General features: G+C 31.1%; 1 protein-coding gene across 1 annotated transcript in view; it reads left to right on the top strand.

Annotated features, from left to right (window-relative positions):
• Nucleotides 1-245: 245 nt before the first annotated feature.
• The window catches only part of LOC124359201 (rhodopsin, GQ-coupled-like), a 95,789-nt gene continuing 71,249 nt past the window's right edge, over nt 246-24,785 (top strand). Inside the window, exon 1 of the mRNA XM_046811757.1 lies at nt 246-824. Within this exon, the coding sequence (XP_046667713.1) occupies nt 804-824 (21 nt within the window). The 5' untranslated portion in view covers nt 246-803. The remainder of the gene's footprint in view (nt 825-24,785) is intronic.

Here is a 24,785-nt window from a genome sequence, read left to right as displayed (position 1 = left end):
GATAACAGGGAAATACACATACAATGAACGACAGGCAAATCGAATCACGTTGAAATAAACTCAGTAAAGTATGGTTTGTAATAAACTTGTGATCCGAAATAGGTAATATAACGAGGCTACGTAACAAGAGTGGAAAAGTTTGAGGCTCTGGCCGCATGCGTCAGGACGCCCCCTTGCCATCACCGCTTAACGTCGCGATGTCTGGCAGTCTCTGTCTGTCCTTGCTCTGCAGTGCTCCCCTTCAAACTGTTGCTGTCTCCGCGCGTCACGTGATCACATACATTTATCCTTATAGTCAATATCACTAAACATTTTTGGAAATTTATTGAAATTCGTATAGTTACGTTTGTAAAAATACATTGATAGATATTTGTTTCTTAAAAGAGCATTTCTTCGTAAATTCAATCTAAATTGCCTGAGATAAAAATGAATGTAATATTTTTTATAAAAATAATTTTTGATTTCTTGTTAACCAAATTTTGAAATTGTGGTTTTGTGTTTTTGTACTGTATGTATTTGCACTTGTATCTGAAAGCAAATCGATTAAACCATCATTCGTATATATTGTTACAAAATTGAGTACTTACTTTTATACGTATGTAATTCTTTGTCTATTAAGAACGCACTGTTGAACTTTTATGTTACATATAACAAAAAGGCCAGGACTACTTCGCTTATGCTCTTGGACATGTATACTTTGCTAAATAGAAATGGAAGACTTTCAACTTGTGGTGTAGTTTGTGTGGCTGTCGCTGAGTAGTGAAGGGTTGAACGTCGAGGAGCCCGTACAGACCTGAAGGATAATGTCTTCATCTTGTAACGAGGTAAGGACTGTTCAGAGGAGTTATAAAGAGTGGTGGACGGGGAAAAAGTATAGCGCATTCTATCACAGTTAGTTATATCATACACATTATAGCTCTATCTGTACTTTTGTAAAATATGTATAAGCTTAGTGACATTTAGGCAATACACTCTCTTGAACATAACACAAGACAAATTGTGAATGTGTTTTACCCACAGTGTTTTACATTAGAAGGAACACTTAAGTATTAACACGTTCAGATGGAAAATACAATAAATACAAATTAAAATGCTTGGAGCAAGTTCACCAAATGATATTGATAAATATCCATTGGTACTACATTTGAGATAATTGACAGTAAGTTTTTATTATAAGATGTTACTGGATTAAAAACACTTCACAATCACCAGCTCATTGCTTATATACTTCTAAATGTACTGTTTCACAAAGATTTCGTTTTAAAATTTATCGTAGACTTACCTTTCTCAGGAGATTCATACTGTGCTTAAATTTAGTTTGTCTAGTTTATTTTCATTTGTTACAAGACAAGTTAAAAGAGACATAAATTCTTCTAAAATTCAGTAGTACAACATAAGTATTTTTTTATTCTATTTAATATGTGATTAATATTTAGTAATATATATATATATATATATATATATATATATATATATATATGTGTGTGTGTGTGTGTGTGTGTGTGTGTGTGTGTGTGTGTGTGTGTGTGTGTGTGTGTATAATCAGATCATAGTCACAATATATATATTCAGATAAATTGTAAATTATTATAAATTCTCAGCCTATTGCTATCGCCATAATGGTTGTACTTACCGAACATGTATGCACTGAACAAGACACCTAGAGCCCAAAACCATCCACGGTTCAAAATAATATAACGCTGCTTGAATAAAGGATAACTGTAAAAAACATTCAAATTGAAACTTAATCCGAAATTGCAATTCTTACAAGGAAGTACAAGGAAATAAACAACTCCGTTATTCATTCACCTAGAGGAAAACAAAAATGTGTTATGGAATGCTTGTAAGATTTACTAAAAATTTAGTCATTAAAATTTGTTGTATATCAAATAGTTTTTGATATATTGAGTACATGTATTAATAAATACATATATAAATATATAGTAATAAAACTTAACCTGTCATAAAATATACCTACTTTTTCCGTCTGAAACGGAAAGACTATTCAGTGCATTATTCAGCATTAATTAATTAATAATATCAAATTATAATATAATTATTGCTCACTTTTCCAAAATATTACTTAATTCACAGCCGATAAAGTCTACGGGGTCAGTTTCTCAAATAAGACTAAAATTGATATCTTGTAATGAGAGTCGCATGTATGTCAGAGTAACTCTCGCGTCTAGTGGAGGAAACTAGTAACATGGGGAACCCTGTGCGTGTGGCCGTTGGCGGAAAAGGGATTAACAACTACGAGATTTAACTGGTGTGTTTTATATTCAGTATGATAAATCCAAGGCCATACGTTATCTATTTAAGTAATTGGGATCTGGAGATTTAGAGTTCAATGAGTAACACGATCTCATTTATGTATTGAAATATTATGTAATAAATGAGGAAACACAAGAACTGAAATTAAATTTAACGGCGATTAAATCCTGACCTTAGAGTTTTCCGTTGCAAATTAATCTTTATATACAAGTAAAGTTTCTATTAGTGTCGAAAATACACTGCCAAACTTTGTTACATTTTACTGTTAACGCAAGCAAGAAATGTCCAACGAGACAACTGTTAACAAGAGTTTTCTCTAAAATTTCTTGCAATCTACTGAGTAGTTTATAGTTCTGTTTTTAAATAGAATTCTAATGTTATCTGTTTACTTTAAAGAAAGCAAATCTAGACTTTCGACAGTTATAATCGTTTAGTCGGGTTTAAATAAACATAAACAGTCCTTTCGTTTTTCTATAAGTTTTTATACATTTAGTATACGATATAATTTGTTGAGGAACTATTGCATATTGTAGTACACAGTATTATGTACGAGTATATTCGTATACTCTACACAAATATGACTTTCATTGTAAAAGTTGTTTGTTTTAAAATATTTACATTAATGAAATAGTTTAACAAATTAATTTACTATTGAACATTAATAGTATCAAGTAATAACTTTGAGTAAATCAAGTGTTTTCTCAAGAAACGCTTCAAAAGCACTGACGATATTGGTCAAAGTTTATCAAAAACTATAACTCGATGGGGCTGGGAATGCAATTTGTGTCTGTTTACCCGTACTATATCTCGAAAACGAATTAACCTATAAACTTGTAATTGTATTTAAATATTAAGAAGAAGAAGAAGAAATCTTGTGCAACATTGAGCACGATGATGGTGCATCGTTATTCCATGGGATTTGCTAGAGAGTTAGCAAATATTTTTATTTTGTTTTTATATATAACAATGATGGCCACGAGAAAAGACAGGATAAATAAATGTGGAAACAAACTGTAAAACAAAGTTATAACTAAGAGGCAAAATTTGATTTGATTTGGAAACATTGATTGTTTTGTCTTTGAATTAATGTACTGAAAACCTTTCAGTGAAAATATGATACATTTTCATCACAGACTTCCAAAAGCAAAAAATTATATTTGATATTCCCTGTTTACAGATATCGTGAGATCTCATTTTCACCGTAACATTTACCTAAAGGGTTGAATCATTTGCTCACAAAATGCGCAGTGGCCTATAACTGGTCAGTCCTTAATGAAACTGTCAGCATTCAATACAACGCAACAAACGTGTTTGTGACGCATCCCGACAAAGATTAAACATTTTTCAGACACATTCACAGAGAACACCGGAGAATTGAAATACCTTTCTCTTTCCTGACAGTCCATACAAAAACCGGGATCCACTCTGAAAAATGAACTGCCTGTCTGCAGTGGCAATACAAGAAAGTATCATGAAATCAATCAACGTCAGCGATAGAACGGATGTAAACACGGAAGATAGTACTTCATAAGGGACAACTTTTTCGTTTTATTTCATAAAAATTATCTTGTCAGTTCTAAAAGTTTATTTGACCTATTCCTAACCAACAAAATATTACAAAAAAATAATAACCTGTACTAAAGTAATATAAATGAGGAAATAGATTTATTTTGCTCAATTTATTACTATTATAATTATTATTTTACTCAATGATTTGATTATTTTTAATGAATAAATCCAATTATTCATCAGTAAAACTCAGAATTTTTTTATCTGGGTTTGTATCCTGTAAACCTTTAATTTCTGAATACAAACTTCAAGATATTATCCTTTGAACTAGAAAAAAAGGAGCCAAAAAACCAATATAGATAATAGTCTATATTTTTTTATTGTCTGTTGTTTTTGTTGTCTCTTATACAGACAAGAAAAAATGGTATTTTTAAAGTAAGAAGCCAAAATTAACCTCTAATTTAAAAAATTGAAATTCAATAGTTATTTATTTTTACTTGTATGTAAATTAATAATAAAAAAAATATTTTCAGTTAAAAAGTTTTAATTACCCCCATGTTGAAATAAAATTTGCAAAGTTTTAAATTAATGCATTCTGTAAACATAAAGAGTTTCGGAAATGTTTGTTAAAGTTAGTTTATTAGCTTTAAAAGTGATCGTAAACGAAAAGAGACAGTGCATTACTTGAATCCAGCCTTTCGCTCCTCTTGATCTATACACCAATATACTCGCACTACAGTTTGTCGTGTGAATATTACATCACGCTGTATGAAGGGTGGGCCAAAATTCCCGAACAATGTAATATTTCTTCAGGAACGAACTTTAGAGAAACTAAGTCTCAAATAATTGATGTATTGCTTATTAAACTGTATACACGAACATCATGTTATAGGATTTTGGGGCAACTTTGGTTTTTTTAAATAAGTTCTTAATTTTTCGCTATAAATTTATGTTTTAGTAAAAGTAGAAAACGTTTGCCTGAAAAGTATGTTCCAATTCTACCTTTTTAAAAATAGCGTATTGGAACTTACAAGTAAGATTATGTTTGCGGTGTAAAACAAGTATCAAAGTTTCGATATGCGAATGATTAATTTAAAAAATACTTTAAAATGAAAGTGCCGTATAAGTTTCTGTAAAATATTAATTCACGAAAATATGCGTTTCCACAAAACACAAAAATAATAAAGCAAACACCATAAAACCTCTTAGATAGAGAATCTCTAAGAGAATGATACGACTTACTAAAACTTTCATAAAAAACCTAAGAAACCCTAAAGGAATAGGCCTTTGCATAGAAAGTAATCCCAAAAAATTATCATAAGAAAAAAAATTATGTTTCATATAAAATTAAGATTTAATATCATAAAACCACTTAGTGAAAAAATAACTTGATACAAAATTTATCTTATAAAAAATGTTCAACTCTGTTTTTTATACACCCATAGAAAAATAAAAACTTTCTTTAAATCATGAAGGGAAACATTTGTTCAGTAACTGACAAATTTCCAATCACATATTTATTTCTCTAAGTTTAATTTAAACGTAACACATTATTAATTATTATTTAAGGCATTGCTTACTATACTAATTTTATTGGCTTCATTAAAATATAACTCTGTTAGGGAGGGAATTAGATGTGAGATTATTTAGGACTCGTATTGATGAGGTGGGTTGTCCATCCTTATCTCAAAAATGCACCTGTATTTACTGAAGAAACACAGGACATTTGTAACGTATCCACCAGGAGAACCATGGGTGGATACCTGGATTGTATCAGTAGAATTGGGCTACTGATCGGAGGATAAAATTCCAATTAATGTACGTCATCCCATTTTTGTGCCAAGTTCTATACTTACTAAGCCTATAGTCTTCGATAGGGTTGCAATTTCGTAATTTTCTTTTTTCAGCCAAATATCTTCTGGTATCATTAGCAGATTCCATCAACCCGTTCTGTCTCCAGCAGGTCAGTGTTCTCAAAGTTTTAAACAAGAGCTACAATTTAATTTGATGGCGAGATATGACTTATTCACTTTTATATGACCATGTAAGAAATTCTTAACACTGATTAACTGTTATTATTATAGGACCCTATGTGAATTTCCACTTGTCCGGAAAAATCTTCAATATGTGTAGTCATGGAAATTGGAAAACGTCCTTAAGCCAGATACCCTTTTGTCTCTTTTATCCAGAGCATTCGACTCCAAGGTCTTTAATCCTTAATCTTTCAATGACTACTTGTACATTTTAAAACCTCAATCAAGCTTGGTCACGTCATGAATGAAATTCTTTCACTTTCATCCCTACAGTCACGGAACTTATTAGTGGTATTGGTTTAGAGGGCACCCTATCATCAATAATTTAATATAGAATTTCTAAATTGAACAAAAAATCAAGTTTTATTTTAATACAAATTTCGTCTAGCTTTTTTATTTAATAAATTTAGTATTTCAATGTGAAAAGGTTTGCATAAAAAACCCAATTTCTGGGTCATGTGAGCCAACATTGATATGACAATATCCAAACAGTATTTTAGGATACGAGTTATTGTTACTTCATGGTCTGAAGGACAACCTCATCTCTGATACATCTGAACATTAATTGTCTCCCGTAAAATGCGTACTTGTTATTATAGCTGTTAAAATAGTTAAGGAAAAAAACTGTTATTGAAAAAAATATTTTTTTAATACCGTACCTTTTTCTTCGTGCAGATTCAAATGTATAACGTTATGGCTTGATCTGATGGCATTACTAGTGTCAGAATTAGTTTTTTATATTTATGATTTATCGTGCTATATTTTAACAATTAAAAAGCCAGTGTAAAATGTTTCAAACAGTTTATGATCAAAAGTATAGCAAATTAATTAAAATTGAGTATTTCGGAATAATTTTCTCAAAAGTGTATGGTGGCTCCACGTAGGTTTAAGTATTAAAGTTAGAGTTTAAAACACGTTGTAATCAGACTCAAGATAAAATAGCTGAAGGTGATAAGATTGTGATTTTATTATCATGCAATATGTTTATAAATTGTCGTTGGAGTGAGGCATATTTTTGTTTTGATAATGTTTTTACAAAGAAAACGTACTTTTATTTAGGTATATTTTTCAAATTTAACATTTGTACTCAGTATTACTTAAAAAGATTAAATTATTTAAAAGTGTAAAAAAATCAGGAAACACGGTTTCTTTAAATTTTTTAAATTGTTAATTAAAAAGCCGTGACAACGAACTAAAAAATAACCTATTTACCATACTATGTTCATTGGCTTAGTTTCCCAAATATGACTAAAATTGTAATTGAGTGGCATGTGTATAATGAAATAGTTCAAAAAATTAACTTACAGTTGAACATCAATAGTAAAATGAAGCGTTTACTCAAAAAGCGCCTCAAAAGCACTGATGGTATTGACTAAGATTTATAACACGTGGGGCTGGACAAATTTAATTTGTACCTGACTGCCCGCATTACATATAGAAAACGAATTAATGTATAGAATCGAAATGGTACATGAAAATTAATTTATTATGTGCAATATTGGGAGCGATGATGGTGCGACGTCACGCCATGAGATTTGGCTGGGCTTAGGTCAGTTAATATTTAGTTTTTCATACGTAACTATGATGTCCACTAGTAAAAGCAGAATACATAAAATTGTAAACAAACTAAATCCAATCATTTGAGATTACAATATGTGGCTTTTAGATATAGAGTAAAAAGGAAGAATGGAAAGTCAATAGTTTCTATGATGGTACATTACTAACCATGAAATATAGCTGAGATCATTGAAGGGTCTGATTAGTAGACTGACCGTTTCTCTTTTATTTGCCGGAATGAATGTAAAGATTTCTTTATTCAGGACGTCTTTCAACATGTAGGACTTATCGAGAATAACATGCGTCATTGATTTGAAATTTGCATCATTAAATATCTAAGCTACTAATTAGTGTACTACTCGCGGCTCTTCATGCATTATCACACCAAATAAATTTTGTAGTCGTATGCACCTTTTCTAAGTGGAATTCCAAGCAATGTTGTGAAAAGGGATGCCAATTCAAACATTTCCCAGTTTTCTGTCGTACTTCCGAGTGATTGAATAAATGGTCAGTGGACCCTTAAGTCAACGAGAAAAATATATAAACCACGGTTTCAGGAAAACATTATGGCCATGTCAGTTTAGTGGACCCTTGAAACTGCTGGAGACACATCTACAGTTACAAAAACATTGCAAATCGTTAAACTTTTCATACAGGGCACTGCTAATACGAATAAAGTCCACTTTTTTCTACATTTGTGCAGGTATGAAGCGATGTTTCTTTTGTACAAACTACTAATGCATAAATTGTTTTTTGCATGCACAGTGATAGCTCACACAGTGTGATCATTAATCGCAAGACGAGTGACTTCAAAAATTTGAAGAGCCGAGTTATTATGTTATTGATAGTAAATATGTATTACTTTTGTATTTACTTTTGATAAAACAACTTGAGAACTATAACGAAATAACTGGTGATCGTTTTTCGGATAAAACTGATGATCAGTTAGAAGGAGAAGTATTACGGTATCTGTCAGTTCATTGAACACGATGTTCTGCTGAAACACTTCAAGCAATTACATTCCAAACTACGTTCTTCTTAAGATGTTAAAATGTGACTTTGTTGGAATATAGCTATTTAATTGTATTCCTTCTGTATTTTGTAACACTAAATACTTAAAACTCACCTTAACTTTTTTATATGCTCAAAATCATACTGTCAAGAGATTCGTGTGGACACCAAATATTTTGCTAAAGCGCACAGTATAAAACTACTCGTACTATTGGAAATGTCGCTATGATATTGCAGATGATGAGTACGGACCAGTAATCATGCTTGACCCAATTTAAACTAACGAGCGTACACCAGTGATGAAGGAACCTGCTATGTTTCATGCTAGATGGAGCATGAATCACCATTGTTCTGTGTGTAGCAATACTAAGTACGAGACACGGGAATTCATATTATTATTAACTGAATATACATTATCTTAAATTACAAACCTAGAGTTAATCACAAATCTCATTGTACAAAATTTGACTGAAAGATACGTTGCCTAATTTTAATTTGCCCCAGCGTTTGAATGAACAACTGGTGTAACTGGAGAACGTGACATATTTATCAATGAATACAGTTTTAGATTATCTAATTGTGTCGAACATTGATGACCATTCTCCAACTCGCCTATTTTTTCTTCCAGCGGTGAGGAATAATATAATATACTCTATTATATATATATATATATATATATATATATATATATATATATATATATATATATATATATATATATACTATATAGAAATTCAAAATGTTATCTAGACAAATTTAAATTTGAACCTAAGCGATATTATTTTTCATAATGTTTACCAAGTCAAATAGTATATACCACAGGGTTTTAAAAGTGGATGTCCATAGAGCAGAATATTTGTGAGCCGAGAATGCTAATCGTTCACGGAGTCTATACATTAGAGTCTAAAATAGACTTAGACACTTAGACTCTTAGACACAAATAATTGAAAAAAATACGAAATAATAAATGAAGAATAAAGATCAGATTGTTTAATATGAGCCCTTATACTTAATTAAAATCCTTAATTAAGTATCCTTAAAATCCTTATACTTAATTACTGTTACACATAGTTTGACTTAATAAACATTATATAAAAGTCATTAACTCAGATAGAATTCTTCATATTTTTAATGCTTGCAGATAAAGCGTTGCATTTATATAAGACAGGAGTAATTTAAAAATATATTTAGCTTATCTAGTGCACCTACTCCTAGAAAAATGAATAGTTGTAATGTGTGGAGCAATGTCGAGGTCTAAATTCACATGGATGCAAGATTTTATTTAATAAAATTTAACTTTAATTACATTAATCACTTTAGTAAAAGTTATCAACACTATATCTTTATTTTTGTTTTCAAGTATTCATATTTATATTGACATTTTCTAGGTATCAGTTTTATATTTAATGGTAAAATAGTTATTCATCCAACAAACTTCGCCTAAGCAAACACAGTCATATCAGTTGTGAGTATGAGTAGAGTAACTTTGTGATGCCACGACTGACATCTTAGATTACTGGGAACCACAATTTGAAAATCTCTAAAACAGCTGGTCATACACTTTGTAGGATTATTCCTTGCCGAGTTCCATTTAACTTCTAAAATATGCATGTACATTTTCAACAAATAGTTTCATGACTTAACTTAATTTTGCTAATGACTGACGCTAGTTTAGTTTAGAAAAGACCAAGAGTTTAGATGTACGTAGATAGTACATAGATTTATTTTCTTCTAAATTGATTATATTATTTCTAACTTAGCTTACTGTTTTAGTATTTAGTAAAATAAACGTTACTGATATAAGTATTATTTTCAATTTTGATATCGGTGCTACCATTTACCTTTGTAAGGTCTAATTAAAATGTTGAACTAAAAATATATGTAACAATTCAGTTTTATGTTCCACAAAGATGTTATAGTCTTTATCGATAAAAGTTAAACCATTAACTATCAAGATATTTTTGAATACAATTTTCCAACTATATCTTTTCGAATAAAGGAATACAATTAATTGTTCTCGTAACTTCCACTCCATGTTATACAAAGAAATTAAATTATGAGGATCTTTATAACATGTATAATTTCAATATAATTTACCTAGCTTGATTTCAATTCATTTGAAAATGAGGGTTCTTTGATACAATACTGATTTCCAAGAAACATTTGTTGCTGGAATTCAATTGTTTGAATTACCAATTATAATTAAAGCTACGAGCTATTTGGTTGTACATTGTTTATTCACACCTAAACGAGTTGTTAGTAGAAATCTAAAACATATTATTATTATTATTATTGATAAGCAAAAAGGTTCACTGAAGCTTTCTAAAAAAATGCAAGCATTGCAGATAATGTTCACCCTAATCTAAGTAATTCTTATGAAAAAATTGAATGCATATAATGCTTTTTGTGTAAGATTATACTGTCAGTTAGCTTGTTAAAAATAGTCTGCTGATAGTAATTGTAAAGCTATATAGTTTATCATTACTAAGATATTGAATCATTGAATTGGTTTTAAAATATTTAAAGTAGTCTTTGTTGAATATAGTGTTCTCATCAAGTCTTGTGATGAAAAATTTGAAAAATGTTTTTCACAGACTTCCTCCAATAGCACAAAGTTAGATTTTATATCCCCGTTCACATATATCGTGAGATCTCATTTTCACCGTAACATTTACCTAAAGTGTTGAATCATTTGATCACAAAATGCGCAGTGGCCTATAACTGGTCAGTCCTTAATGAAACTGTCGGCGTTCAATACAACGCAACAAACGTGTTTGTGACGCATCACGACAAAAATTAAACATTTTTCAGACACATTCACTGAGAACACCGGAGAATTGAAATACCTTTCTCTTTCCTGACAGTCCACACAAAAACCGGGATCCACTCTGAAAAATGAACTGCCTGTCTGCAGTGGCAATACAAGAAAGTATCATGAAATCAATCAACGTCAGCGATAGAACGGATGTAAACACGGAAGATAGTACTTCATAAGAGACAACGTTTTTATTTATTTCATAACAATTATCTTTCCAGTTCTAAAAGTTTATTTGACGTAACTATAAACATATTATTATTAAATAAAAAATCTGTACAAAAATAATGTAAGTTAAGAAAATTGATTTATTAATATTCGGCCAAACGCCGGGTTTGTACCCTACAGTACTCTCATTTATAACTTTGGGATATTGGCCAATGATCCAAGAAAAGAGAAGCCAAATAAACCAGTAAATGTATTGGTTTATCTTTCGTCCTTTACCGTCTGTCTGTCTGTCCTTCATTTTTATAAAGAATTTGTATTTTAAAAACTAATTAACCGAAATTAACCTTTTGTGGAGACTTTTATGTTTTAAAAGTTATTTTTGTTATTTACTCGAAAGTTAATACTTTTTAACAATATTTTAGTTTAAAATTTTTAATTGTCGCCTTTTTGAAATTTAATTTGCAAAGTTTAATAATTAATGCAATCAGTCAAAAGGTTTTGGAAAGTTTGGTTAAAGTTGGTTGTTTAATTTAAAAAATAGATTTTTTGAATAAAAAACCTATTAAGATGGTAAACGAAAAGAGTCAGTGAATTGTTTAATTTAAATTTTTGGCGTTCTCGATCCATGCACCAATATACTTGCACTATAGGTTGTCGTGTGAGTATTGCATATGTAGGGGTGGGCCAAAATGGCCAAACACTGCAATGTTTCCTCAAAAAACGAACTTTAGAGAAGAAAGTCTCAAATAAATGAAGTAATGTTTGTTAGTTAAACTCTGTACACGTGCAGTATGTTATGTATTTTTATTCTCAGTGGAATTTACGGTTTACTTTGGTTTCTTAAATCAGAAACAGTATTTTTTTAATTATGTTTAAAAAAAAAGAAACTTTTGTCTGAAAAATTTGTTTTAATATTAACTGTTAAAAATATCGTCTTGAAACGTAGATATATATAATAATATTTTGTTCACGTTATACCAAGTATCGAAGTTGTAGAGTATAAATTAATAAAATTATGCATTTCCATGAAAAAAAAAGTTTCTAAATCTTAAGCTGTAATACAAAACTTAACACAACCTAAAGGATAGGCTTTTGCACAATATTTAATCCTGAAAAACAATCAACAGAAAAATTTACATTTTGTGGAAAAGTAAGATTTGATGTCATAAAATCCTTTAGTTAGAAAATAATTTAGTATTGAGATAAAAATGTTTTTTTAACGCTGTAAACCTTTATGGAAAACCTAAAGAGAAAAGCTTTGCTCATCGTGTTGATTTGTAAAGGTGACACGTTGGTTTTTTTTCATCTAAAAGAAATTTTCTTCAAGCAACGTGATGACTTTCACGATTATTGGGCGACAAATCAAATTCTTATCAATCAAATGACTTTATTTTTATCATATTCATAATGTAACAAAGGGCGAACTCATAATCAAAATATGGTACTGGTACACTTTTATGCAAATAAATTCAACTGAAAAAGATTATTACTGATAGATTAATATTGTAGTGTTATATTATGCTGTTTGACTAACGGGAATGAAGCTTTTATTCCAATAGTAATATTATTTTATTTTCTATTAATTATACATTTAATGAATGTACAGCCCTTTAATCTCATTTCGATCAAAGGAAAATACATTTATAGAATGGATCATATCTTAATCAGTAGAAATATTGCGATTGAGATAAAAGGAAGTTATCTCACAGTGCAGGGGCAAACGTAAAATGTTCTTTGGTGTTTGAGTAGGAGCCATCTTAAAACGTATTTCTTGAGAAATCTTTTCCAGGAATTAAAATGATTGGGTTTAGATATAAATATTTTGTGCTCTGCGTCGTAATCTCGCATTATACATTTTGAAGGTTTCATAAAATGAATCGGTGGCTTTGTTAAACATGCGGTATGGAGAAAACTGTTACTTAACATATTTTGTGTTTCAAGGATAATTTTGATTCACATTTTATATTTGCTATACAGTGGGTAGGTTGATATATCATCCGTTTTCATATGAATAAGAGAGTGCAATCCTAATCATTTTAAATTAGGAATTGGATCCGTCTTGTTTACTACCTAATACAAAACATATGTAAGTAAAGTAAATAAACACTTTGGATCAGTCCTTGCATTATTGCTGAAAATTAGCTTTAAATATGGTTCATGGTAAAAAGAAAATGCGACTATATGCTAATTATACTAAAAAGGTTACGAACACATTCGTACATTGAATCGTACCTCTTGAATTATATTAATCTCATTATAGAAATTCAGATTAGAGATTAAATGAAATCTTGCTAATAAGGAATAAGGAAAATTTCCAGTGATGATAATCACTACTTAAGATCATTTGAATTGCTACACTAATTACTGTGATACTACTGTAATCTGTATAAATCTTTAAAGTATGACATTAATGACATTTAATGGAGACTTCAAGTATGAGTCATAATAATATATTAAAACACTGGTCGTGTAGTGTAATACGTTGTTAACTTTGGGTAAATGGATTTTAATATTTCATAATATTATTTATGAGACAGTAAAATTTATTGTTATTGTAAGGTTGTTATTGTAAACTATTAAATTGTATAAATGGCAATACCCTTATTTAATTTCAATAAACATTAGTTTAGCTTATTGAGTTTCTCGTGAGATTTATGAATGGCATTAGATACTGAACGGCACCGTTCCATAAAGCCGCCACATAAGTTTTGCAATATATTTTTAAATCAGCTAAGGTCAAGAAACTCAACAGGAGTGTCAGCCAGTTTACTCTTTATAAGCTCTTCTTTCTTTAAATTCGTAGAGGAATTTTCCTTAGAATGAAATTGACCGTCAGCCATCCTATAGTGGAGGTCGAATTTCGAGAATATTAAGGGGTTAAAGTTTTGAAACAATTTTTCTCTAAGTTTTTTCCTAGCTTCATACACTTAAAACTGAACATTAGATACATAAAAAAATAGTTACATCACCGACAGATAACTATATAAAGAGTCTAAAAGCTACCAATCTGAGGGCCTACATATGTTTAGATGGCGCTGATGAAACATTTGTAAACGTGCCTAACGATTGATTTTAAGTGTGTAAAGCTAGAAAAATATAATCTTCAAAAAATTAGCACTTTGTGTGTTTAACTCTTCTTAAATTCATCGATTTAGACCTCCATCAAAACTAGCGCGGATGCCGATCAATTTCATTTTTATGGTAAATTTCTATATGAATTTCAAGAAAAACAATTCAGGTTGAGTTTACACAGTTCAGATTGGCGTTTGGCTACTGGATCATAACTTAATGTGGTAATTATCAATATATGCTCGTATACTGAAGTCAAAAACATTTGAATATCTATTAATGTGTGAAAACTAAAGATATTCGATTCACAGTGAGGCACAAAATACCAAGGGGGAACGATAATCATCAAAACATACTCGGGTTTCCTAATGCCTTTCTCCTGAATAAATAACGAGAGGAAGTTGAGTCTATGCATCAATTCCACACGTATAAGTGAGAGCTTTTGTCATCGTTTCTTGGAGAGTTGGAGGGATCAAATGAAAAATAACTTATGAAACTATAAGTTCTGATTCTCTCATATCTTTAATTGTACTACTATTCTACTAGTTTTACAGTTAGTACACTGGAGTTGGCTGTAGTGAAACGACCTTGATTTTTTATTCCTTAGGAATAATGCTAAAATTCAAACACTTTTACCCCCATATGGTGAAAACAAAGCCACATAATTTTATAGGTTTTCGTTGGTTATATGTGTTATTTGACAATAAATTTTTGTAATTCTTTTTCTAAATATTAACAAATTAAACATTTCACAAGGGAAATTAAATAAGTTTTGATACGAATTAATTATATCTTTAAAAATTAGATATTTCCATTAACTCTACGACAAAAATAAGGACGTGAAAGTGCTCGAAGTTAACATTGTTCTTTTAGCGTAAAAATATGTTAGGCTAGACTTAGAAGTAGGCAAATTTTAGTAAAAATTATGTATTGATGAGATCAGTCAATCCACGCACAGACAGTAACTCGATAAATTGGAACTTTGAAAGCAGTCACTATGAAACAGGAGTGTAAAGTTATTGGCTAGATATAGCCTACTTAGGAGTTAAATATAACTGGATTGCTGGCTTTAATAATATAGCATACGTTATTCTAGATCTCGGTTCTTGTTGCTTTCTGCAGTGTTGCCTGGATTATATTAGTTAATCCAATTAATTATGATTGGTATAATTTTGTTTGTATAAATGAATTTGATGATTATTTCTTTATTGTATGAAATATGTTTTTACAAAGAGAATATATCCTGTGATGCCATCTAACTTTTAAAAGGTACACCGATTGAGTGCTGATGGCCGAGCGGTCCAAGACGTCGGTCTTTGGATCTGAGTTAGAGATATTGTAGGTCCAAATCCTGTGTGACGGTAGCACTTTTTATCAGTGCCATCGACCTTGTACTGTATCGACTCTACCACTTAATTTGTTTGATTAGATCATAGCTTAGGCCAGTGGAGGACAGACAGAATGAGGCTTAAAAGAGGATCGACCTTTCCTTAAAAATACTTGGTCAGTCCCGACTTAACAATAGATAAGTAATAGTTATAGAAATATGTTCCCCTCAAGTTCCATATTAAAGTTTAAAAGGCAATGTGTTCGAGACGAAGTCAGACTCAACACCCCTTTCGTATTCACCACCTGTAATGCAAATATAATGGAGGCCTATTAGTATTTTTAAACTTACATAATTATATTCAACTTACTTGTAATTATATAAACATGTAACCAAAACATAAACCCAATCATATATAGTCCACACCAAAACATACCGATGGTGGGCTGTTGCGTTTTAAACCTCCCTAAACCCCACTCCTGCGCCCAACACTGTTGCCAGTTTTACGTGTACGAAAAATTACTGACCCGTCTCAACATCAAGGAACAGCTGGAGGTTAACAGCGATACGGCAGCAATGCCTGAAATGTCATCGATTATTTTGGTGCAGGCTGCATAGACGAAACCAGAAAAATAGTAGCATGCTGGTTGATGTTTGTTTAATAGCTATACCTACAGAAGGATAAACATGCAAGTTTTCATATTTATAAGACTTTAGATTAGGAAAGTCCCTTGAATAAACACCCTTGAAAGAGTTGTGAACCATCCTGTGCTATTTTGTAGCCTACAATTGTTCTTGAAAATTATGTACAAGTCTTGTGCAAATCTGATGCATTGAATGCTTATTCGGTTTATCATCGTATTTATTTGTTTTTGTCACCTAAGAATAATATCAATTTATTCGTGATCTGTATTATCATTGCAACTCACTGTGTATTTGATGGATTCTTCAACCCTTACAAAATTGATGAATGATACTTAACAATGGACACATACGTATGCTCGATTATGACCTCGGATCTTAGTCTTAGATAATATTTTAATTCCCCTTCGGGCATTGTGTACATTGGTAGTACAATTTCAAGGAAGTTATGTTCGTTAAAATTTTATAGTGATGTTTAACAAATACCTGAAATTGTTTAGATTTATCACTGGCACAAACTGTGCTTAGTATGTTTTTTAAATGTACTATTAAAAGTGTCATTAAAGTAGAAAATGCAATTTCTGAAAACCACAAAATGTATAATTTTCAATGGCGCACATTTTATTATAATGCAACCGTTTATTATAATTTAAATCAGACCCATTACCCAAATAAATACTTTATTTGTTTAGTTAGATGATTTGTATTACATTGACGCCATTTACTATAGGTAAGTTGTTAAAAAACCTCGTAAGGCTTGATTTATTAGTAAGTTTTATATATTAAACGGTGGTAGCACCAATTTGTATGCCAAGTTTCATGTATTTTGTTTTGGTCCTTCTCAAAATGAATAGTTAATAGTGAGACATTTAAAGTTACTGATAGAAGACAAAAGCAGTGTAAAATTTTGTATTCAGTTTAGTTAAAGGTTCCTTTTGGTACAGTGATCGTTACCCTTTTTGGATCCGTTGCCCGTGATCTATAGCACGTTTTGACTATGTGCGTTACACGGTTTTGTTTTGTCTTATTTTACATGGCACCTATTTCGGTTTTGGTTCGCCTGTTTAGCTAAACAGTTTGCCAAGAAGCTTCATATGTAAATATATTAGCTGTAATGTACACACATTAGAACAGGATGTGGATTTTAAGAAATACCTTTACTATATATACGGTTGAGCGTTGAAGTTCGAGCCCATAGACGGCGTTCTCATTGCGAGTTTCTAACGTAGTATGAGTGTCTGTGGGGGAACTCCCAAGTGTGTTATTATTGTATAAGTGAGATCACAGAAGTATATAATAACTTTAAATTCCGAAAGGGAATAACCCTAAAATCAAACGTCTAAGTACACCCTTCTCTAAGTGATCAATATGAGATATATAATTAATTTTACCATTACTTGATTAATTATAAGTAAAAAAAAGTAAAGAATGTCTTATTTTACCAGGCGAAGTTAGGGCTAAGAAGCCCTCTTAACACATAAGTCTGTATGTTATTTGTATTTTATCTTTCTGTGGAGTCAAAGCCTTAATGAGTATCTATAAAATAACATATATACACACATTCCGTATTATTTATGATATTTTATTTATTCTTTATGTTTATGTTGAATAAATTAGAGGCGTTAATTATACTATTTATCTCGTACCTGACGATGATTATGGAGCAATGATTAGCAATTGGAAATCTACTCATTTTCAATCTTAATTTTAAGATTGTTTTAGTGAAGAATTTTCGCCATAAGCGTTTATGGAAAAAAAAATTATGGTTGCCTGTAAAGTCGGTTTTACGGGCGAAGATTTTACGTGACAACGTCTTTTTCTCGGTAGAATATTTATTGATATGAATATTATTAAATTGCACAATAGGAACAAGGAATTGAATGAAAATAAGAATTGCACAAATTTTAACTATAGAAATATATTTTGTTTACTAAAACATTGTACATAATTTGAAATTAATTAAAATTTGTTATTGTAAATGGTAAAGTTGAATAAAACATTTACTAAAATTGGAATTTGAAATTCTTGCTAAACACAGTTAAATTCTAACTCCGCGCGTGGTGATTGGTCGGTTTAGTTCGTTTGTTTGGTCGCACTGTTATGACAGGTTAGAGGTTATAATTTGTTATTTTAAATGTTTGACTAGCAATACGCGCTGTTTCTTCTCAATCGACTGAATTACGATTGATTGCAGAGTGATTTAAACTAATAATATTTACTTAACACTATCAACATTTGTCAATAGTATGACATAACCTATAAACTCAGTTTCTCAACTTTTGTGTCAATCTAACAATTAATCAATCAATCATAGTTTACGATAATGAAATATCAGTGTACAGTTATTTACCTTTATTGTTGTAGTTGTTGTAAATGACGAATCTAAGCACTCCACATTTTCACGAATAAACATAGTTATCTGCTTTATCCCGTGCGGCGGACCCACAGTTATCTGCTTTATCCCTTGCGGATCCCGTGCGGCGGACCCACTGGACGGGCATCGTAACGTTACCGGGCGTTACACTTTTTCATGAGTGACTCCGAGCCGCAACCTAATTTAAGACGTTGTCACGTCAAAAAATGTAATATGGTTACGAATTAGTCAGCTGCATAACATGCATGACATGCCATGGCCATGGGGTGATTCATTTTTAACATTGTAGTCTTCATTGTTTACATGTTCAATATTCTAAACAAAGTTTTTGACGTGACAACGTCTTAAATTAGGTTGCGGCTCGGAGTCACTCATGAAAAAGTGTAACGCCCGGTAACGTTACGATGCCCGTCCAGTGGGTCCGCTGCACGGGATCCGCACGGGATAAAGCAGATAACTGTGGGTCCGCCGCACGGGATAAAGCAGATAACTATGTTTATTCGTGAAAATGTGGAGTGCTTAGATTCGTCATTTACAACAACTACAACAATAAAGGTAAATAATTGTACACTGATATTTCATTTTCGAAAACTATGATTGATTGATTAATTGTTAGATTGACACAAAAGTTGAGAAACTGAGTTTATAGGTTATGTCATACTATTGACAAATGTTGATAGTGTTAAGTAAATATTATTAGTTTAAATCACTCTGCAATCAATCGTAATTCAGTCGATTGAGAAGAAACAGCGCGTATTGCTAGTCAAACATTTAAAATAACAAATTATAACCTCTAACCTGTCATAACAGTGCGACCAAACAAACGAACTAAACCGACCAATCACCACGCGCGGAGTTAGAATTTAACTGTGTTTAGCAAGAATTTCAAATTCCAATTTTAGTAAATGTTTTATTCAACTTTACCATTTACAATAACAAATTTTAATTAATTTCAAATTATGTACAATGTTTTAGTAAACAAAATATATTTCTATAGTTAAAATTTGTGCAATTCTTATTTTCATTCAATTCCTTGTTCCTATTGTGCAATTTAATAATATTCATATCAATAAATATTCTACCGAGAAAAAGACGTTGTCACGTAAAATCTTCGCCCGTAAAACCGACTTTACAGGCAACCATAATTTTTTATATGCTAAATATGTGTAATTTGGTAACACGTTTTGGAACAATGTGTCGGAACACAGACAATATGTTGACGACTTCTGTATCTGTCAATTCAGCTCGTACGTGACGTACAGTAGTTATATTATATTGTAATCTCATTTCGCTGTCCAATACCACTTTTATACCCGTATATTCTTTATATTGTATGGCAATGTGTTTTAAACATTGTCAAATTGATATTGTAAAAATCCAACATATGAAAAGAATAAAGTGTGGAATAAATATGTGTATTGTGTTTTATATTTACTGCAAAAACTAGAGTGATTAACATTAATGACCAAATCTAAGAGGCCAAATCTAACTAAATTTGTCTTGTATAATTTTACGCTGTTTAACTTTACTACTTTTTACGCAATTTTTTTATATTAATGTCTTCTTTTGTTTCTTCTTGTATATATACGTAAGAAGTGACGTTTATTAAAAAATGTAATGTTTCTAGTAAAAAAACCCTTTAAAATATTTATAGTTAAATCATATCTAAATTGTAATTAATTTGAATACATTTACTTTTAAAACCTATAATTTAGGTCTATATTTTACAATATAATAACACGAAAACAGTAAAATATTAACATGTGAGATATTTAAAGTATACTCTTAAAGGTGGTTGTGAGTTCTAAAATAGTATCTAAAATATTGTTACCTTTAAATTTTGTTCCTAAATAGTATATTTTCCATATTTTTATAGCGAAGACAAAAATTCTAAGATAGTTCATAAATACTAAAGTTTCGCAAAATAATGTCGTAAGGTTTATTACCCATTCTGAATCTGCGCGATAGTACGACTGTAGATTTGTAAAACACGCGCACGCTTAAACACATGCGCGAGTATGTTTTTAATCCTAGGATCGGACCACATTATTTTAAACACCCGGGTTTTAATAGTCACATTGCTTCGGGAGGTTAGATAGAATGTCTACTGCACATAAATTGTGAACTGGAGAAAACCAGCAAGTACAATATATAAAATGATTATTTTATAAAGAACATAGGGAATGGTGAATAGTTCCCGTAATGTTTCTTTAGTGCACAATTAATTTTAAGTACGTTTTTTTGAAACGTCATATTCTATATTTGTACTATGCGCTGTCTAAAGTACGAGTAAGGAGTTCACTCATCTTGAATTCGGGGAAAAAATTAAATTTGATTTACAAGGTGGTAAGACTGTCATTCATATTGTTCCTTTTCTATTATTTTTGTCCTCATTGTTCCCGTTTATGTTCCTTGAATTAGGAAATAAAACACTCAAGAAGCAAGCAGATAAAATAGATAAGGTACACTATGGGATCACACTACTGTTTTGACTTGCGTAATATCTAGGCGTGGGATCTGATAGTTTCAAAACTCGTATGTCTTAGCGAATCGTATGTCAAAACCAAAATGTCATATTTACATTTTGGTACTTTATGGGTATCACGAAAACGGTTCTCAGAACAGCTGATGAATTATTTTCCTATTCCTTCATTCGAGTGATTTGCGATTTAATGTTTTTCAAAGAATATAACTACCCACGCTTATCAGTATAAGAAAAACTTTCCCAAGATCATATTTTGGTAGTCACTTTTACATCCGGTACTATGGAAGGATCAAAAAAGTGATATATAAAAAACCGAAACTGGAACAACTTCACCGCTCATTGCGTGATTGTCATGCGATGTTTCAATAACTGTTTCGAAGGAGCTTAGTGATGATGGAGTAGCTAAAACTCTGTTTTATTGTTGTGGCGTAGTCATTAGCTACCAGCCGAGGGCTCTGGCTTTGTTATTTCAAGGATACTTCCACCCAGACAACACTTAATTTGAGGGCTCGCGACCTTTTATACACGTTTTAAATAAAAACACAACAAAATTGCCACTCTTTCCTCAACTGTGAAATCTCTGTACAGTGGTACCTACTTTGTTAATTGAAAACTATGGATGAAACATTATTTGTAGAATATTCCCCATCTTGTTTAATTTGACAGAATGTACCATTTTACGTTATATTTGTTCGTGTATCAATATTATTTATTCACAAGTACAATAATATTAAAACTCTGACTTATAAACTTAACACGAAATACAAAACATTATTTTGTTCTTGGCCATTTTGATCTTTCTCTTTCTATTATAAGGGCCTAAGTTATACAATAGTATTACGTCTACAGTTCGTACAAAGAGTTTATTTTTTTACTGCATTCCTTATTTGCCGAGTACTAAATCCGAAGTAATTTGTTATCGTCAGATTTATAATTTTAAAGTCACTTCATGCAAAAACACCCTCTCTATTTTCTGTCTCCAAAAAATTAAGGATGACTTTATTTACTGAATTAATTTACTGAAGAGACTAGATTTGTTTTTTGTGTCAGGGACAATTCTGAATTCGACCTTTCGATAAATTTTAGTACAAAAATAGTCTGGTCAGGTATCCAATTCAATCGCAGCTATGACTCGTTGCTGTTCAATATACGAACGTTACGACTATGCACATTTCTAGACAAGTGAAAGGTAACCTCAACACTAAAAACAATTCGGTTGATAAAATGTTGATCCAGTCCATAAATACAGAATTAAAACAGAAAAGTCACTCCTCTTAAATTTGTCACATAGTTTCAAAGCATGCAATAGTTGAGGTTTATAACTGTACAATTAAACACGTTCTAGCAGCTTCTTCTTAGAATATATAATAGTTCATTTAAAAACTTTTTTTAATTTTTTTTATTTAAAAATAAAATTCAATAATTATTGGAGTATTTATTTTTAAACGAAGTATTAAATTAAATTATTTCTTTGTTTGAAAGTTATTTTTGACGATGGAAGGATTGTGAAGGAAACAGGATTTTTCCGGACATTTGCCATCGTTCAGTGAAAAAAGAAATCAGTACACTACGTTTCGAGATCTGCAATCCGATCTCTTCTTCAGGTAAAGAACTAACCTAATACATAATTACAAACTAGGCTAAAATAAACAAATCTTACCAAAGCGTTGTGGCACGCCTAAGTCAGGAATCACAACCTACATTTTGTTTGTCAACTTCACTAACTCTATAAACATGCACTTAATAAAAAAAAACTATACAAAACACTAATCATTAAAACTTAACTACGGAGTTTAAAGTATTTGATTTCAAACTTTGTGAACTGTATACTTACGGATATTCAACCCGCGTCCAGGTTGTCTCTCAGACTTATTGGACTTCTTTCAAAAGAGTTTAGAATTTTTTCAACGGTTTGGTCTCCTGTTTATACCACCAGCCCACCCGTTTGTGGTTTGTTCAATAAGCTGCCGGTTTCCTAAAACGTCTTATCCCATCAATAAATGCTGCACCTGTGAGATGTATCTTCATGAAACATTCGACGATACTCACGCTGCACTGAAAAACACAGTATAAAACTTTGCTATTCTCAAAATATACTGAACTTTTCTTTACAAAGTTGCCATTGCTGTTTTATTAAAAACGTCAGCTACAGGTGAGAACAGTGAGTACCTCAGCTAATTAAAACAAAACTTTATATCAACCGTTTCATAGAATTGCGATCAATAATAGAGTAGCTATAGTTAATTAAAAGTGCGATATGACTTTGTGAATGAACTTTATTTCTAAATAAACAGACACGGTAATACAATATCTCATTAATCGTTGTATATGTCATTCCTGTCATTGAGTAAAACTAATTGTACAACTGTTTCATGACCAACTGTTCTCCAGAGAGTCATACGACAATACCTCATTATCTGCAGTATATGTTAAGACTACATAGACGAAATAATGTGTTCATCCAGGGATTAAATTAAGTATGTCAGTATGTAGCGTCATAATGGATTAATGTATTAACATTAAATTAATGAAAACCATTTTTAATTGGTACCCTTGATGGGTGTTATGTCGATCATAAAATGTAATGGAAAACATTAGCCCAAACTGACACACAATTAAAACCTTGACGTCGCTTTTATACCACACTCGAATGGAGTACTGCTGTGGGTGACATTTGAAAAACTGCATTTAATTAAATCATTTAAAATATTTCAAAATGATATGCAGAGCGTGTCATATTGTTGCGTGGTGTGACACTATTCTCTCCTCGCTTCATTAACAACAATTTAATGTAATTCTTTGTAGGTCCTCCTTATTTAATCCATTAAACAGAATGTTTAAGTAATGTAATATATCAGAAATCAGATTAAAACTAAGAAGAGTTCGAGGCTACTATTTGAAATCGGCGCAATTGTGCAATGATAAGGAAAGTGTCACATCAATAAAATCTATCTGAACGATGATAAAAGCACATGAGCAAGCATTCGGATATACCTTTCATGGTGAACGGCCATCCCCAGGTACTTATGGCCATCTATTTCAGATAACGGTGGCGTACTCAAGATGGCTTGGGAACGACAATCTATAATAACTCATACAAAAATCATGTGACCCAGTTTCTCATATCTGAAAAACAACACTAAGATCCTGCACTAGGTGCTTCTTTTCAATCCTTTTTCTCCTAATGTTACAAAAAAACCAAAAGATTTTTTTCTACGAACAATAACTATTACAGCAGACATACAGAGGAATTTAATTTCTTTTAGCCCAACATAGATAAAACATAACTGATATTTAACTCCCTCGATCGGTACAATTACCTAAAGACATACACATAATTTATTTGTTTCAAATATATTTTTATGATAATAATACACATACATTTTCTTGGTTTGAAAGGATACCATGATTTTGGACGTGGGCATCTTCATCTCAGTAAAGGCCATGCACAGGGAAGCAAACAAAAATTACTATACGGCGATGGAATCTCCAACGTCAAAAACCTGACAACATAGCAAGTT

Source organism: Homalodisca vitripennis, chromosome 4 (assembly GCF_021130785.1).
Source record: "Homalodisca vitripennis isolate AUS2020 chromosome 4, UT_GWSS_2.1, whole genome shotgun sequence".
In the NCBI taxonomy this organism is placed as follows: domain Eukaryota; kingdom Metazoa; phylum Arthropoda; class Insecta; order Hemiptera; family Cicadellidae; genus Homalodisca; species Homalodisca vitripennis.
This window is presented reverse-complemented; position numbering and strand designations above follow the sequence as displayed.